The sequence below is a fragment of the Microcebus murinus genome, chromosome 7, assembly GCF_040939455.1.
Source record: "Microcebus murinus isolate Inina chromosome 7, M.murinus_Inina_mat1.0, whole genome shotgun sequence".
Taxonomy (NCBI): Eukaryota; Metazoa; Chordata; class Mammalia; order Primates; family Cheirogaleidae; genus Microcebus; species Microcebus murinus.
In genome coordinates this window covers 28715724-28734519 of record NC_134110.1, presented here as the reverse complement: position 1 = coordinate 28734519, position 18796 = coordinate 28715724, and the positions used below count along the sequence as shown (strand labels likewise).

Genomic DNA, 18796 nt, shown 5'->3' with positions numbered 1-18796 from the left:
TAGATGTCTTGAATGTTTGAGTTAATGCAAGTCAACTGGATTCTTCTGTTTGCTTCTGCATTCAGTCTGTTGTGATGCCCACAGTCAGGCAGCCACTGGACAACTCCACTAACCCTATCTTAGTCCTTACTCTCACAACCCTCATTTAACAAGCATGTATAGGAATACCTGCATATGCTAGGGGATGGACACACCCATATGAAAACCACATAGTCCATGCCTTCCACTCCCACCCCCCTTTTTCCCTGAAGGGAAAAAAAAACATATAAACAAGCAATTCCAGCACACAGGATCAGCTCCAACGTAGAGTTCTAGCTCTGCCTGACTGCCTGGAGGGGTCAGAAAAAGCTGTCCTTTGAACTAGATTTTCTTTTTTTTTCTTTTAATTTTTAAAGCTGATGTATCATTCACATATCATAAAATGTACCCACTTAAAGTGTACAATTCAGCAGTTTTTAGTCTATTCACAGTTGTGCAACCAGCATCGCTATCTTATTCGCAACATTTTCATCACCCAAAAGAGAGACCTTATACCTCCCAGCAGCCAGCTGCTGCCCATGCCACTGCTCCCCTGCCCCTGGTGACCAGGAAATCTACTGCCACAGACTTGCTTACTCTGGACATTTCATGTAAACGGAATCATACGGTATGTGGCCTTTTGTGTCTGGCTTCTTTCACTGAGTACAATGTGGTCAAGGTTCCTCCCTGGTGCAGCAGCAGCAGAATGTCAGTCATTTTCAAGGCTGAATAATATTCTGCTGCATGTACATACCACATTCTGCTTATTCATTCATCATCTGACATACAGAGGAGGTTCTAAAGAATGAGATGAAGTCCATGGGGAATGGCATTCTTAGCAGAGGGCAGGATGTGCTAAGAGGAAGGAGGAGGAAGGACAGGAGCAAGGACACGCAGCAGTCTTGGAGGAAACTCATGTGAAGTGTCTCCTCCAGAGGAGGCCGTGCAGGCCGGGCAGAAGCAGTGGCAGAGGGGGCAGGGAAGCCCCCCAGGTGACTCCTCCTGGCAACCAGCACAGGCCGGCTGCTGTCCTCCCTCATCCTTTCTTTTTAGAGACTTTTTTTTCCCTGCTTCCTCTTATTTCAAACAACAACAAACAAATGCTTGTTACATATCAGATCATCTTTACCCAATAATCTTACCTCCAAGCCACAGAAAGTCATTCACTGAGCGGAGAAGTTCCACCGACATGTGGTAATGCACCAAGGAGTCCTGCAGCATCCCCGCCTGCAGGCATAAATCCCCCACGTGCTTTCGCATGCGTCCTTGGCACCGCTTCTTGTAATGTCTAAAGAATAGAATGCAACAAGAATGCATCATTAGTACTACATGACTCCCACCCGAAAAACACACTGACTAGGCACTATTAAATTCTCTCGCTACTAAAAAATGCTAAGAAGGCAACATTAGGCTCTATAATTGAAAGCCAGCAACAATCATTGCCAGTGATGTGAGCTAGAGTGGTCCTGACTTCAAAAACTGACTGCCAAGTGACTGATTGAAGGTGACAGGTATATAGGGCTTCTACCATGTATTTCACTTAGACAATATTAGAGTAGGATATTTCTTTTCAGATTTTCCAATCGCAACATTAGCATAAGAAAGTTTATGTTTCAGCTTTTTGAAAAATCAATTATGTTCCACTTTCTTAACTTCAAACCTATTATTATTTTATAAAGAGAGAGACGCTGCATATTATTAGCCAACCATTTGGCTTTACGAAACAAGACCTTTATCTTCGCTATTTCAGAGCAAGCTTCAATAATGCTTTCAGAGGGCAGGGCCTGGGATGCTCGCTAACGGCTCTTTAAATATTGGCAAGGATATGCTATTAAATAATGCAAAGGCTTCTAACTCCATATCAATTCAGAAACCAAAGCAACTTTACCAAAATCTTCCTTTATTATTTTTAAATATTTCTAATCTTTTAAATATTAAATTTCTTAAGGATATGATTTTTTCTTAAGAAAAATAGCAGCTATATTAAATTTTCCCTCACCAAGAAAGCAATCTTATTAAGCATAAAACCCCTATGAAAACCCCCCACTGCTAAATTTTACTGGCTAAAAAAAAAAAAAAACTACGGAAATCCAGAAGATGTGAAGTTTCTAACTAAATGAATGTTATTGACAGATCTCAATATACAGCTAACTCCTATCAGGTCTAACTCTAAGAAGTTCAACAACCCTTGACTACTCTGGAATTTAGCTTTTCTGTCCCAAATATTGCTTGAACCAAGATCATGACATAAGGCAGCGACAGAGGGAAGAAGAAACGCCAGCCTTCATTTGCCTTCCTCCTAGCCACCAGGCAGTGTCAGGATGGCCCCTGCTAACAAACCCTCCTCCTAAGAAAATGCTCCATCTGTGCTGCTCCTGCCATCCCCAGCAGACAGAGGTCACCTTGACAGCCTCTATCTGGTCTGTGACCCTCCCCACTCTGTATGCACCCGCTTTATTGCTTCTATACAGCCAGAGTGGCCTTCCCAAAGCATGAATTATGTTCCTCTCCCACTTCAAACCCTTCCAAGGACCCCCAATTCAGTCCTCAGGGAGAAACATGCTTCACGAGCCACTGCACCAACTAGCCCCGCCACACCTCCCCTCTGACCAGTGCGCACTCGTACTCCACAGCAGCCTCTCTGTGGCACCCAGGCTCCAGCTGCGTCTGCCTCTTACCTCTCCACTCTCCTCTGGGCTCATTGCAACACCAGTTCCTCAAGGAAGCCTGCCCTGCCTCCAACCTCTGCACTGTGGGTTAGGTGTCTTTCGTGGGTTCCTAGGACATTCTATACTGAATCACTCTCTGACTTCTATAAGCTCCCAAAAGGCGAGTATGCTTTGCTTACTGTTGTATGCCCACTCCTCTCCCCTATATACTCAAAATATGTTTGTTATGAATAAACAAATAAATGGATGGGTCTCAAAGGGACAGAGTGCTCTGGCCCATCTGGATCTCTTCTTTCAGCAGAGTTGCCAGCAGAGGCAGTACCAAGAATACTTTCCCAAAAGGTTACGCCCTGCTGAAATCCCTCACTGCCTCCCTCTGTTGTCAGTTTTAATAAAAACCGAGCTCCTCCAAAGCCCTCTGTGACCAGGCTCTCTCCAGCATCCTCCCTCTGGGAGGCAGCCCTCTCAACCTCAACTCCAGGACACGGGCTGCTCAGACCTTTTCAGCACACAGCACTCTCCCCAAGCCCCAGCCCCTACCTAGGCTGCTCCTTTCACCTGAGCCACACTCCTTGCCCCTTTGCCTGGCTAACTCTTACTCTGTCTTCAAAACTTAACACACTGCCCTCTTCCTCCAGGAAGTCTTCCCTGATAATGTCCTCAGCTAGGTTCCCCTCCACAACAGGACTACATAGTCACTACATGGGTATTTGTCTACCCTCTCCATTAAGACCATGACCTCTTTGAGGGCATTTGGGAAGAGGATAAAGACATGGTAAGAGGGAAAGAGGGGGAAAAAATTAAAATCACAGCCCAAGCTCCAAATTCAAGGATTTGTGGTATGCCACTGGATTTGTTAGGGGAGGAAAAAGTTCAATTTAACTACTATGAAAGTCTCTTACTCTAATATCAACATAATGTATTACGTAGGCATTCTTGTCTTCACCTGATATAAGAAGAGAGAATGTAAACTGCACGGAATTTCAGGAAATGTGCTCCCTATCCTCCTGAGAATATCACTACATCTAGCTACAGACATGCAGTACAGTTCCACTCACTCTCAAGGGCAGACGGTGTTTTGCTCACTTCCTTGGTGTGTTATTCTGCTCTAACCATCAAAAGAATTCAGCATCTGGCCGGGCGCGGTGGCTCACGCCTGTAATCCTAGCTCTTGGGAGGCCGAGGCGGGCGGATTGCTCAAGGTCAGGAGTTCAAAACCAGCCTGAGCAAGAGCGAGACCCCGTCTCTACTATAAATAGAAAGAAATTAATTGGCCAACTGATATATATATAAAAAATTAGCTGGGCATGGTGGCGCATGCCTGTAGTCCCAGCTACTCAGGAGGCTGAGGCAGAAGGATCACTCAAGCCCAGGAGTTTGAGGTTGCTGTGAGCTAGGCTGACGCCACGGCACTCACTCTAGCCTGGGCAACAAAGCGAGACTCTGTCTCAAAAAAAAAAAAAAAAAAAAAAAAAAGAATTCAGCATCTAAATGGACATTTTGCTCCTCTGGTAACATAACTTCCAACTTGAAATACAAGGGTAAGTTTATGAATACTACCATTATATTGGCTCAATATATTTTGAAGTAGACTTTTTAAAGACTTTACTCCTAACCAATTAGACAAAGATTTGCTTTAAAGCATCCTGCCTTGACTTTTCCAAAGAAATAAATTATAACATCTTCACATGAATGTGCAAATCTGCCTTAGCAAAATATAGCTCAGAAAATTTTAAAAATAAAAAGCATAGCCGGGCGCAGTGGCTCATGCCTGTAATCCTAGCACTCTGGGAGGCTGAGGCAGGCGGATCGCTTGAGGTCAGGAGTTCGAAACCAGCCTGAGAAAGAGCGAGACCCGTCTCTACTTTACTATGAAATAGGAAGAAATTCATTGGCCAACTAATATATATAGAAAAAATTAGCCAGGCATGGTGGCGCATGCCTGTAGTCCCAGCTACTTGGGAGGCTGAGGCAGCAGGATTGCTTGAGCCCAGGAGATTGAGGTTGCTGTGAGCTAGGCTGACGCCACGGCACTCACTCTAGCTTGGGAAACAAAGCGAGACTCTGTCTCAAAAAAAAAAAAAAAAAAAAGTATAACCATTATGATAAGAAATAATTTGTTTTGAAAACAAGACTTTTACAAAAATAAGTCCTATAAATATGCTAATAATTTTTCATACAGGCCGGGCCCGGTGGCTCACGCCTGTAATCCTAGCTCTTGGGAGGCCGAGACGGGCGGATTGCTCAAGGTCAGGAGTTCAAAACCAGCCTGAGCAAGAGCAAGACCCCGTCTCTACTATAAATAGAAAGAAATTAATTGGCCAACTGATATATATATAAAAAATTAGCCGGGCATGGTGGCGCATGCTTGTAGTCCCAGCTACTCGGGAGGCTGAGGCAGAAGGATCGCTCGAGCCCAGGAGTTTGAGGTTGCTGTGAGCTAGGCTAACGCCACGGCACTCACTCTAGCCTGGGCAACAAAGTGAGACTCTGTCTCAAAAAAAAAAAAAATAATTTTTCATACTAAGGTCAAATTATTCAATAAAACCATATAAAACATTTTAAATTATATAAAATAGAATGAATCCTAATACTTAGGGGGAAATATCCAAATACCGTACAAACAAAATGCTACCTAGGCCGGGCGCTGTGGCTCACGCCTGTAATCCTAGCTCTTGGGAGGCCGAGGCGGGCGGATTGCTCAAGGCCAGGAGTTCAAAACCAGCCTGAGCAAGAGCGAGACCCCGTCTCTACTATAAATAGAAAGAAATTAATTGGCCAACTGATATATATATAAAAAATTAGCCGGGCATGGTGGCACATGCCTGTAGTCCCAGCTACTCGGGAGGCTGAGGCAGAAGGATCACTCAAGCCCAGGAGTTTGAGGTTGCTGTGAGCTAGGCTGACGCCACGGCACTCACTCTAGCCTGGACAACAAAGTGAGACTCTGTCTCAAAAAAAAAAAAAAAAAAAAAAAAATGCTACCTAGATTTACATATAGTACATAACTCTCAGAGTACTATATACCCCAAGACTGGATCATCTCAAGATTATAAGCAATTCTGTTATAATCCTTTGAAAAGCATGGTTATAAACAGCTAACAAATTATTCAATTTCTAGTTAGCTATGAAATGAACAAACAACTAAAAAATTTTAAGCCAATTTTGGCAGAATTAGGAACATAAACTGTCTCATGAAAACTTTTTTCAAAAAGGCATGGATCTTTTCTTCTTTGAAAATGATGTCTGTTTTTTTAGATCTCTCTAGAAGTTCTAAAATCTTAGATATATAATTATTAGAATGGTTAAATTATATGACCGTTGAATATGCTTAATGGGTATAGAAAAAACACAAGCAAATAGTAATATTAAAGAGAAAAATATAGCATAAAGCCACAGTAGCAAATAAATTTAAAGTTAACACAAAATTCAAATACTAAAAAATCTGTCTTTAATTTGTTGCAAATTTTAAAACTAATGGTGGGACAGGTGTGGTGGCTCATGCCTGTAATCTCAGTACTTCAGGAGGCCAGGTGGGAGGATTGCTTGAGGGCAGAAATTGGAGACCAGACTGAGCAACATAAGGAGACCCCATTGCTACAAAAATATAAAACTATTAGCAGGGTAAGGTGGCTCCGGCCTGTAGTCCTAGCTACTCAGGAGGCTGAGGTAGGAGATCACTTGAGCGCAGGACTTGAAGGTTGCAGTGAGCTATGATCATACTACTACAGTCTAGCCCAGGTGACAGAGCGACCTGTCTTGAAGAAAAAAAAACGAATGGTGAACTTCAAAGACATGGGCAACAGAATGTAGCCACAAAAACTTGAATATGCTCTCACTACTTCAAAGAATGACTTTTATGTTATTTCCTTATTACCACTATACAAGTGGTATAAACACTAGGTTAAAACGCTGGAATGAAGGATTGCTAGAAAAATTAAAAAGTGATAGTCCCTTAATTCATAAAATGAATTATAGCTAAATCATAGGCAAAGACCTTACAGTCTCCACAAATAAAGGGAAATGCATCCTTTCTAGAAATTGTACGAAAGTATCTAATACATAGCCTGAAACATTGTACAGAAGGCACTCAAATTGTACTTCCTTTGTGTATTTGACACTAACTAAATTTCAATGAAAGATATTCAATTAAGACTCTTGATTAGATAAAAGAAGAAAATGTTTAATATTTTTGTGATTTTGATACTATTTTTGTGGCTCAAGAAAACAAAAGCTTGGTATTCCAGTCCAAAAAACAATTTACTTGCAAAGAAATTTACATATTCAAATCCAAAGAAAAACTAGAGCTGTTCAACCAAAGATTGCAATTAAAATCCAAAGTAACTTTGATAAAGAGAATCTCTTTGGGGGGGTGGGGTGATATTATACAGTTATAGAAGTCTTTGCATAATTAAATAATAGCTACACCCTATAATTTTTCACTAGAATGTCTTGGTATCTTGGGGTGAGGAAGTCTTTTGATTACATGCATCGTGTAAATGCAATCAATTAAACATACTAAAAGCTGCCCAGGTGCCATATAGCTGAAGCTCCAAAGCAAACAACCTTTAGTTGCAAGACAGCTCTAAATAGAAAGTTAAAAATGCAATGTTTTATACTCAATTCCAGATGCTTTATGGGCCAATAACTAATACTATATCTTGCCTAATAAAGAAATGAAAGCAAATTGTCAATGCTGATTATCTCCATCTGAAGTTTTTTTATGCTAGAGTTGGATATTAAAACATCATTCTATAAAGAAAGTGCTTAGGTTTACCCTACAATTCATGTTACAAAGAAAGCAAGCTGGTCTGAACTGAAAATTTTTTATTAAAAGTTCAGGCCGGGCGCGGTGGCTCACGCCTGTAATCCTAGCTCTCTGGGAGGCCGAGGCGGGTGTATTGCTCGAGGTCGGGAGTTCGAAACCAGCCTGAGCAAGAGCGAGACCCCGTCTCTACTATAAATAGAAAGAAACTAATTGGCCAACTAATATATATAGAAAAAATTAGCCGGGCATGGTGGCTCATGCCTGTAGTCTCAGCTACTTGGGAGGCTGAGACAGAAGGATCGCTTGAGCCCAGGAGTTTGAGGTTGCTGTGAGCTAGGCTGACGCCATGGCACTCACTCTAGCCTAGGCAACAAAGCGAGACTCTGTCTTAAAAAAAAAAAAGTTCAGAAGTGCCTAAGTTTTATTTTGTATGTGTGCATTATTTGCAACTGTATCACTGTAGAAGTGAAATGAAAAACTTGCCTCTCTGGGATGGAAACCACTCTGATGCTACCTAACCTTCAGAGAAGTCTGATCTTTGTGAAATTGATCTGCAGCACTTAAGCAAAAGAAGTGTTTCTGAGAGTTTTTCTGAAAAGGTCCAAAACTGATCTACTTTACTATTCCAAGTATAGTGAGGAGGTAGCAGAATTAGTAGAGAGAACAAGCCTTTAAAGTCTGACAGCCCTACGTTTGAATCCTGCTATGTCATTTACCAGCTGTGTGAAGCTGGACTAATTACTATAATCACTATAAGAATGCTCCTACTCTGCAAAATGGGCCTGCTACCACCCACCTAGGATGGCATAAATATGACAAAAATGAAATAGGAAGGGCTAACTGGTGCCTGACATATAGCCATGCTAGTTTCCCTCCTTTTCCCCTTTTAAATGTATTACCCCCTCTAGTAAGTATTAAGCCTCTGATGACAGACTGTCTTATCTGTTCTTATATTCATCCAATGTGGTGCCTCATACTTAGAAGGATCAAAAAAGAACTGTTTCCTCAATAGTTAATTACCAATGTTCATAAAAGGTTTGGTTTTTGTTAAGTCTATTGTTAAAAAGAAAAGAACTATTCCAGAACTATCCAACAGTCTTTCTCCCAATTCTCCCTCACCTCTCTCCTCAGATCTCCAACCCAGTCTGTCCTTTCTGGTCCATGGGAAAGATGGCCTGTTCAGCTGAGAACCCTACCACACCTCATGCCTTTCTCCCTTCCCTCAAGGACGAATCAACTCTACCTTCTCTCCACTCCCACCCAACTGTGGCTCCTACGTGGGCCCACCTCCTCCATCCTGCTGCCAGAGCAATCTTTCTAAAATGCAAATCTGGCCACATCATTCCCTTCAGATTTCTTTAGTAGCAGCCCCATACCCAGCACCTTTCTGATAAATGGCAGCTACTCCTAAAACCCAAACTCCTTAGACTAATATATAAAACCTCCAAGATCTGGGCTTTCCGCCAACCTCTCGGTCATGGTGAGTACCCAGGTGTCAGCCATGAACCTTCCTCCTGCCTCAGTCTGCATTCTCCCTAGATCAGCTCATCCATATCCATGGTCTTAAATACAGGCTAAATATGTCCCATGTGCATGTCTAGTCCAGCTCCTTCCCCTTACTCAAATCCAACTGCCTCTTTAATATCTCCACTTGAATGCCCAGCAGGCATCTCAAAAACACCGCCCAGTCTCCCCCACTGTAGTCAACAGTCCCACTATATACCCATTTGTTCCCATCAGAAACCTGAGTGTCATACTTGGTTTCCTCTGTCATCATCTTTTCATCTCTGTCTCTCAAGTATATCTCAACTTGGTTCCCTAGCACCTACTACAGCGCACAGCAGGCACCCAATGTGTGCTGAGTCACCCTGGAGGACACTCATTAATAAGGAAGGTCTCTCCTGACACAGGGCACTTAGGAAAGGCACTGTCACACAGGAGGCCAGGAGGAAACCCATGGCAAGGATTCACAGTTCTCCTACAGTCTGGGCTCTGAGGGGCCCAATGTCCAGAAGACCTCCTGGGTCATGGTCCTGGCGGTACACTTGCCAGAGGAGAGCAGGGGAGGAGAGGAGCCCAGGCCAGCTGTTCTCACATCTACCCTGGGATCCGGTAAGCAGCAGGAAAGGCCTCGCAGCCCAGGATAAAACAGCCATCCCAGGATCCCTGCCTGGCATTTTCCAAGCTAAACAGTTCCATTTCCAACTTCTTATACTTGCTACCTTCATTTCTTTTTTGTTCTCCCACCCTGGAATATGGTGGAATATTTCAGAAAGTCTGGCCTATCTCAACTGAGACAAAGTAAATGAAGAATGAACGTGGTCACATTTGGACCAAAGCACTAAAGAAGAAACAAGGCTCCTGGGCAGCATGTTGGTGGCAGCAAAACACAAGTGAGAACCTTTCCCTGCAGTGAGATGAAATGGGGGCGGGGGTGGGTGGGGACCAGGTCAGCCAAAGATTGTCCTGCATGGCTGACCCTGGATGCTAGAGGGTCTAGATCAGTAACACAAATAAATGGCGTGCCATCAGTGATGGACATTATCTTCGACAAGTACAGAAACAGTTTTCCTGCCTTCACAGGGTTAAAAAGAAAGTCTGGTGCAGGTAAAGGCCTGTGCAGTAGCCACAGGTGAATCACCACTCTGGCTCTGAATGCTCATTGGCAGGAGCAGAGAGGAAACAGTGGTCAATTATAGAGGTCCTTGTGCCTGCAAGATCCAGGTGAACTAGCTATTTAGGAGAAGGCCATATTTTCATGATACTTAAAAAAATTGCACTTGAGCCCTCACAAAAGGGGGCAAAAGACTGTCTCAATTTTAGAATGGCCTTTGCCCCCTTTATGGGAGAAAGTTGCTGAGGTGAAGGCGAAGGGGAAATGGCATGCTCAAGGCAAAACAAAAAAAAGACGGGCAGACACCCCCTCCCACAGCTCCCCTAGCTGCCAGCACCCTGCTGCACCTTCACCCTCATGCACGTCACCATCACGCAGCCACAGCTGGGAATCACATGCTGGATGTGTTCACTTAGAAGCCCAGGGCCAAGCAAGGTGCTGCAGTCTTAGACCTTCCCAGTTAAAATACGTTGTGAGAAATCCTTCTGCAGCCAACCAAATCAATTAGCATTTCACTTCCTCAAAACAAACAAAAAAATTAATAAAGCTTCATTTGTTACCAAACACTAAAGACCAAACAAGTTCTTCCAGAGCAAGTATTTTAACAAATAGTAAACTCCAATGGGTTACGTGCTAAAAAAGCTAAAATTAAAAAACACATTAAAGAAACAAAAAGATTACTCAATTAACATATGGATCTATGCAGCAGTAAGTTTTTGTTTTTTAAAGCAACAAAGGCTATGAGAAGGCAGCACATAGGGAAATCTAGCTATTTTTAATGCAATATGTTCACAGCCTACCTTTTCAGACCCAACAACATACTCACAGGGCAGTATGATGGAAAAAGAAAAGAAAAAGAAAAGAAAGAGGAACAGGCAAAAATTAGAAACATGTATGAACAAAAATAATTTTGATAGCTACAACAGCACAGATACAAGAACTGACCATGGGTTTTATGAATAGGGGAACATGTAAACTTCTAGGTAAAATACATCTGCACCTGGTGTTACTGGGCAGTCTAGGACCTGAAATTAGACTTCTCTGTCATAGATCCTATCAGTATGGTCAATGTGTCAAACCAAAACTGGACTTACATCTAGACATTTCCTATTGAGCTACAAAAGACTATCTCATTTCAGGCTGGACACTTTCTCACTCCTACCAAGAGTTGCAGGTGAGAGCAAGGCCTGTTCCTGCACCGAATCATTGTTCCAATGAGGGAGTAGTGAAAGCCACAACCGAAGAACAGCTATCAAAGGAGAATGTATTTGATTTGAATTCACTGGCGTCATTACCTCACTGAAGTCCAAATGATGACTGACGTTTATGACTGCAGTTGTCCCACCAGAGTAGAATGGGCAGCCATGAGGGCAGTTTTATTTGCTGCTATATTTTCAGCGCCTAGAGCTGTGCCTGGCACATGAAGGTTCTCAACAAACACTTTTCAATTATTATCCACTATGTGTGAGGCACCACATCCCAATACACTCTCTTTATTCCTGCTGAATTGTGAGCACAGATTTCAAAAGGCAAAAGAGGCTGGGCACAGTGGCTCACTCCTATAATCCCAGCACTTTGGGAGGCTGAGCTGAGAGGATCACTTGAGGCCGAGAGTTCAAGACCAGCCTGGACAACATAGCGAGATCACTCCCATCTATACAGAAAATTTAAAAATTAGCCCGGCATGGTGGTGTGCACCTGTAGTCCCAGCCACCTGGGAGGCTAAGGTGGGAAGATCACTTGAGCCCAGGAATTTGAGGTTAAAGTAAGCTATGCGCACACAACTGCACACCCTAGCTCTGGGCAACAGAGAAAGACCCTATCTTTTCAAAAAAAAAGGCAAAGGAGTTGGCATTCGCTGGTGGATTTGTAACCTCACAGCCAAGAAGTTGGTGACTGAAAAATGTCACTGGTGCCCTGTGTGGCAAAGGACGAAGGCACCAGTCAATGGAATACCAAACTGCGTACACTATGCAGTACCACTTTATAAAAATGATTACTGCAGGTACCTGCCCGGCCTGATAGCAGTGTGGGTCCTTCAAGAGGCACGGGAGGCATTGCAGGTGGGCTGCAAAGTGAGGTGGGAAGGCCCCAGGCTCTGGAGTCAGACCCAGTGTGCACATCAGCTCTGCCATTCAATGCCTGGCCAGGTTTCTGCACCTTGCTACCTCAGCCCCACAGCAGCCAACCAGACTAACTGTAGATCACAGGGCTGCTGTGAGAATCAAACACAGGTCAGGTCTATGACATGCCATGTTCCCTTTCCTTAAGCCAAATACACACTTGAGTGAGAAAACAAAAATTCCTTCCAGGCCCTGCAAAGTGCCACATGCAGGTGTGACTGGGGCTACAATGTGCTTCCAACTCCTAGGGCTGGACTTGGACTATTTTTCTCAATTCTGTGATATTTTCTCTTCAAAATTACCACCAACCAGAAAGTCACTGTTTGACCTTAAATAAATTCAAGAAACATACTGAGCATCTACTTTGCAGTAGGCACTACGCCAGCATGGGCATTATGTCATTTAATCCTCACCTGTGGATCAATATCTGAATCCTACAGAAGAAAGAAAGAAAGATTCGGAGTGACCGGGCACCCTGCCCAAGGCCACAATGCTGGTAAGTAACACGGCTACACTGAACTCCCCCTGTGTGTCTCTGGGCTGCCTAAGCTTGCATCTCATCCTCCTCTGCTGGACAGCCACAATGGCCACAGGGTGAAACAGAGCAGTGGGCAGAATGGAAGAAATGGCCAAGAAAAACAAATGTGCAATTCTCATTCTTAGTAAAGTTTTTGAATCAATAGCAGGCAAGATGTGAAGACTGGCATTTTCCTGCTCTACCCAACACTCCTTGGTACTCAGAAAACACAGACATACTTTCCATTTGTGTAAGACAGCTCTTTAGGGACCATTTCTGCCATCCTGATACTCTGTCTTGGCTGCTCTATAAGTGAGGAATCTGACACCTTGGCCATCTGGTGAGAAGAAAGTGCCCAGCCAGGGAACCAGGAGATGTGGGCTCCACCTCTAGCTCAACCTGGACCTAGTTCCTACCTCTCCAGATTCAGCACCTCAACTATAAATCAAAGGTATGAGACTGAAAAAAAGTTTGTAAACTGTGCTCTAAGGCAGCAATGCCCAACAAAAATAAAATGCAAGCCACATAAGTAAGTTTCTAGCTGCCACATTTTAAAAAGTAAAAAATAATTGAAACTGACTTTAATGTTTTATTTAACCTAAAATACATAAGATACTACTATTTCGACACATTATCTATACAAAAAATATTAGCAAGATAGTTTATGTTCTTTTTTTCAGTAGCAAGTCTCAAATCCTGGCATGCATTTTACTCTCAGAACATCTCAACTAGCCTCGTTTCTACTGATTGAAAGTCGAGTGGCTGCGGCTCCCATACTGGACACAACTTCCTGGAGCCCCACTGGGGATTCCCCCTTGGAAAAGGGGAGTGAGTGTACCACTAACCCTGAAAGACTCCCCCTAATCAAAGGCTGTCCTTTTAAAAGTCACGGGTTTTAAAAACCAATGGACAACACCTTGCTGCAATAACTTATCCCTTCTGATATAAGCAAGAAACCCGGGTGTCTAGGTAAACTTACCTACTATCTGTATCCAATCCTACAAAGTCCTTTTTCTCAAACGGGACACAGAGAAGGGGGATCTTGTCCCCAGACTTGTCTGTGGCTCTGTCCAGACGCTTGGACTCGAGCACAATGAAGAGAGATTCGATGAAGTCCTCAATTCTCTTCTCCACAGTCTCGCAGTCCTCGTAGTTGGGGTAGAAGGCCACATCCGTACGGGGCTGCTCTGCAATCTCTCCCTGCAGCCCAAAGACAATGAGCCGGGAGTCGTACAGCGTGGAGCCGTAGATCTCCTTCTGCACGTGGAACTTCTCGAAGGTCTGTGGCCAGTCCTTGGCCGAGAAGCAGTCTGTGATGGTGATGAGGCCCACGACCTTGCGGTGGGTCTGGAAGTCACCCCACTCATTGTTCTCAGGTGGGTAGTGGTGCCTATAGCGGATGTAGAGCACTCGCTGGTTGTCCCGCACGCTGATCTGACTCACAGAGCAAATCCTCTTGTAGATCCTGAAGAAGTTCTCTTCAGAGACAATGCCAACAGGCTGGACCACCACAAGCAGAGTCTGGTGATCCTCAGCACACTGCATATAGTCAGGGACACTCATTTTGAAGTCCCTGTCCAAAAAGAAAAAAACAAGGCTTTGAGATGCACAGTTCTGAATGCTGTTGGTCCACTTTGGGATGCGGTAGTTCTGATGTGTCCTACCTGGAAGGCGGGATAAGCCCCAAGGAAGGCTGTGAAATCAAGTGTTCCTAGAGTTCTAGGTATGGCTCTCATAGTTCTTAGCACAATACTGTAACTGCTGGTTTTCGGTCTCTTAGACTCGGCTTTGAGCTTCTGCAGAAATGGGGCCATTTCTTATCTTCCTATTCCCACCATCTAACTGAATAGTGATGTAGAGTCAATGCTCAAAAATGTTTATTGGAACCAGCCTGAGCAAGAGCGAGACCCCGTCTCTACTATAAATAGAAAGAAATTAATTGGCCAACTGATATATATATAAAAAAAAAAAAATTAGCCGGGCATGGTGGCACATGCCTGTAGTCCCAGCTACTCGGGAGGCTGAGGCAGAAGGATCACTCAAGCCCAGGAGATTGAGGTTGCTGTGAGCTAGGCTGACGCCACGGCACTCACTCTAGCCTGGACAACAAAGTGAGACTCTGTCTCAAAAAAAAAAAAAAATGTTTATTGGATGAATGAAAGAACGTGTGAATAATTGTCCCCCAGCCCCTTGGCAGGATATGATGAAAAAAAAAAAGCACAGTGAATCAGATCTGGATTTGAATTCCAGTCCCCCTGAGCTCCTCATCAGCTACAAAATAATGGAGATAATAAACTTGTCTTCTAAAACTGTATCTAGTTAAAGGAGGCTGCAAGTGTAAAGTGCCCAGCACAATACCTGACATAAAAGGAGAGCTTATACAAATATACTGCCCCTCCTTTATAAATGAGAGTTTTTATAATCTCTCTGAGCCAATTTTTCCAGATACAAAAAGAAAACCTTATTTCCTGATTCCCAGCACTGTTGAAGAATTAAATTAAATAGCCCATATGAAAGAATCTGGCTCATAGGAGGTACTCAATAGATGGTTGTTGAAGGAAGGAAGGAAGGAAGGAACAAATGAACAATCAAACAAATGCTGTGCACAGCCCGCAGACAGTTAGACGGAAATACCACTGCCTGGAAGTCAACGACCATATTCAACACCTAACCTGTGCATTTCCCTGAATCCCAGTCTAATCATGAATAAAAATGGGGGTAATAGCACATACTCAAAGGGTTAGTGAACCAATATTTTGGTTTTGATAATATACCATAGTTTGATAAGATGGTACCAGCCTGAGCAAGAGCAAGACCCCCTTTCTACAAAAAATAGAAAACTTTCCCTCTGTGCACATATACACTAAAAAAAAAAAAAAAGAAAGAAAGAAAAATAAAAGAAAAAAGCAGAAAAACTTAGCCAGGTGTGGTGGCACACACCTGTAGTCCCAGTTACTTGAGAGGCTGAGGCAGGAAAATCTCTTGAGCCCAGGAGTTTGAGGCTGCAGTCAGCTATGATGACATCACTGCACTTTAGCCCATGTGACACAGAGAGACCCTATCTCGGTTGAAAAATAAAAAGGATATAAAAAGATAAGCAAAAACTTAAAAAAAAAAAAAACTTGGCACTGAGCCAGTTCTGGTGTCTGAGACAAAGCTAACACACATATTAAAACATCAAAAAATAGGCCTGGCGTGTTCCCAGCACTTTGGGAATTCAAGACCAGACTGAGCAATATAGCAAGACTCTACCTCTACAAAAGACTTAAAAATTAGCTGGGTATGGTGACAAGCACCTAAAGTCCCACTCAGAAGGCTGAGGCAGGAGGATCACTTGAGCCCAGGAGTTTGAGGTTGCTGTGAAGTATGATGTCACCACTGCACTGTAGCCCAGGCAAGAGAGTGAGGGCTTGTCTCAAAAAAAAAAAAAAAAAAATCAAAAATGTATTTCTTTAACATGGTAGTTTCTCAAAAAGTTAGAGTTAAACCAGCAATTCTATTCCTAGGTATATATATACCCAAGAGATATGAAAACATGTGCCACGCCAAAAACTTGTACAGGAAATGCTCATAGCAGCATAATTTGTAAGAGCCAAAAAGTTAAAACAACACAAATATCCATCAACTGCCAAACAGATACACAAAATGTGGTACATCCATACAATGGAATATTATTCAACCATAAAAAGAAAAAAGTACTGATGTGTGCTACAAAGTGAATGAATTTTGAAAACATTATGCTGAGAAAGACGCCAGATACAAAAGGCCACACATTGTATAACTTCATTAACATGAAATGTCCTGAATGTGCAAATTCATACACACAGAGAGTAAATTAGTGCTGCCAGGGGCTGCGGGAGGGGCAAATGAGGAGTGACTGCAAATGGGTATGGAGTTTCTTTCTGAGGTGATTAAAATGTTCTGGAATGGTAATGTTTGCACAACTGTGGACATACTAAAAAAATCACTGAATTGCAGCTTTAAACAAAAGTGGACTTTATGGTAGGTAAATGATATCTCAGTAAAGCTGTTATTTTAAAAAATATTTCTTGATATTTATTTTGCCCGTTACACTACTAGTCTTCCACACAACTTTAAAAAAACAAACAGAAAACAAAACGCCATGAAATCTTGCCGGGAGATCTTGAGGACTGCAATATTCCTGGGTCTCCAACATCATGCTATTGTTTCATGGTAAAAAATAAAACTGGGCTGGAAATAGCTAAAACTGCTTTTAAAAACTGGACAGTCACTAGTTTAAACTGGGAAGGGGTGTCACAGCCCGTATCTTCCGCTCAACCGAGCCCTGCTTTCAGCATTTTCATCCAAGTTACTGTAAAAACATGTGAAGACAACAAACACTGCACCCTGACACCTAGTAATTTGGTGAAAAGGCATTTATGTGGGGAAGTAAACTGGGGGTGGTGGCAGAGCTGACAGGAGAAAACCAAAAGCCAGCACCGCGTTGACACTTTCCTCAAGACTTCACTGGGATACATGGGAGTTTACAGCACGAAGATCTTAAGCCAGGGAAGCAGTGCCCGGTGCCGCCCAGCTGGAATTGAGACACTTTTAATCCCGAAGAGACACGGGAGGAAAAGGGAAGCCTCGGGATCGCGGGGCAGGAAAGCGGCTGGGGGCGTGGACCGCAGCCCAGCTGGGAGACCGGGCCGGGCCGGGGGGCGTAGCCAGGCCCAGCGGCTGGGGCTGGGGGGTCAGCGCTGCCGGCGGTCCAGGAGAGGAAGCCCTGAGGGAGAGAGCACCCTGGGCCGGGGAGGAGGAGAGGACTACAGCCGCGGGCTGAAGAGAGCAAAGGCCGGGGCCCAGGAGGCGGCAGGTGTGGGCCGGGTCTGGAACAGGTGTAGACAGGGTATTGAGCGGGTGTGGACACGGCCCTGGACAGCTGTAAGCAGGGCACCAGGCAGGGGCAGACGGGCCTCAAGCAGGTGTTAACTGAACCCTAGGCTGGGCAAGCGGACCCGGACAGGTGTGGGCTGACTCGGCCCGGAACAGGTGTGGGCTGGGGCGAGCCCCTCGGCGGGGCACACGCCGATTCCCACGCCGGTGACACAGACAGCCCTCCCCTCCGCCGGCCCGGGCTCCCTCACCGGGAGCCCCCCACGTTGCACTTACACAGCCGGTGGCCCGGGCTCGGAGCAGGAGCCAACGGCCTGGCGGGCAGCGGAGCAGAGCAGCCTCCGCGGCCACCTCCCCGGCTCAGGGCTGGCGCTTCCGACTGGCGGGCGAGCCGGCTCCGCTCCTGCGCGTGCGCGGAGGCCAGTCCTGGGCGGCGATCCGCTCCGGGTTTTGGGAGAGACGCGAGGGAAGCGAGGGAGCGGGAGGAGGGAGCGGAGGAGAGGGAAGGGAAAGAGGACGGAGGGAGGAGGCAGGGGAGAGCCCGGAGCGGGGAGGGGCAGAAGTGACGAGGGAAGCACGTGTTCCTGGGTGGCGCAGGCGCGGAGGAGGGCTGGGCCTGCCCCTGCGCCACTCGCTCGTGCCTGCAGGCGCGCAGCTCGAATTTCGCTTCCTTTGTGGAGCCCTGCGCGGGAGGCCCTGCAAAGCCCCGTTGTGATCACCCCGGCCACCCCGCGGCCTCGGGGAACTGAGCGCCCCGCTGGCGTCCCCCCTTTTGCAAGCTGGGGAGCTGGGGCCGGTGTGGTCCCCAGTGCGCGAGGCTCAGCCCGGCCTAAGGCCCTTGCGAATAAAACGGCACTCCTGACTTTGAAGGCCCCCAAAATCAGTCCTCACAAAGGGCTCCGAACTGGCTGTGGGAGTAGAACAGCTGCTAGGCTGTTCCTAGACGAAGAAATCTGCTTGTTGAACGGGGGTGGAAGCCACCTAGGGATTAAACCCCTCTGGCTTTAAAAAAAAAAAAAAAAAAAAAGCTGAGGGAGAGGGGACTTACATACATCCATTAGAATGTGCACAGTGCTCAAGGAATTAACAGTGGCATCGCGGGAGGACAAACAATGGGAGACAGAGTCTCTCCCGTTTTGTATTTTTAATATTGTTTGGATTTCTTACCATATGCATGTATTTCTTTCCCATTAAAAATGTTTAAAAAAAAAAAAGTAACCAAGGACTATA

General features: G+C 44.7%; 1 protein-coding gene across 2 annotated transcripts in view; it reads right to left on the bottom strand.

The window, feature by feature from the left end:
• Positions 1 to 17947, bottom strand: part of TRAPPC9 (trafficking protein particle complex subunit 9) — a 609198-nt gene extending 591251 nt beyond the window's left edge. For both annotated transcript variants that reach the window (XM_076004998.1, XM_076004999.1), the window contains exons 1-3: positions 17843 to 17947; positions 13689 to 14282; positions 1161 to 1306 (exon numbers count right to left, since the gene is read on the bottom strand). In XM_076004998.1, the coding sequence (XP_075861113.1) occupies positions 1161 to 1306; positions 13689 to 14272 (730 nt within the window). In that variant the 5' untranslated portion in view covers positions 14273 to 14282; positions 17843 to 17947. The remainder of the gene's footprint in view (positions 1 to 1160; positions 1307 to 13688; positions 14283 to 17842) is intronic.
• Positions 17948 to 18796: the final 849 nt, after the last annotated feature.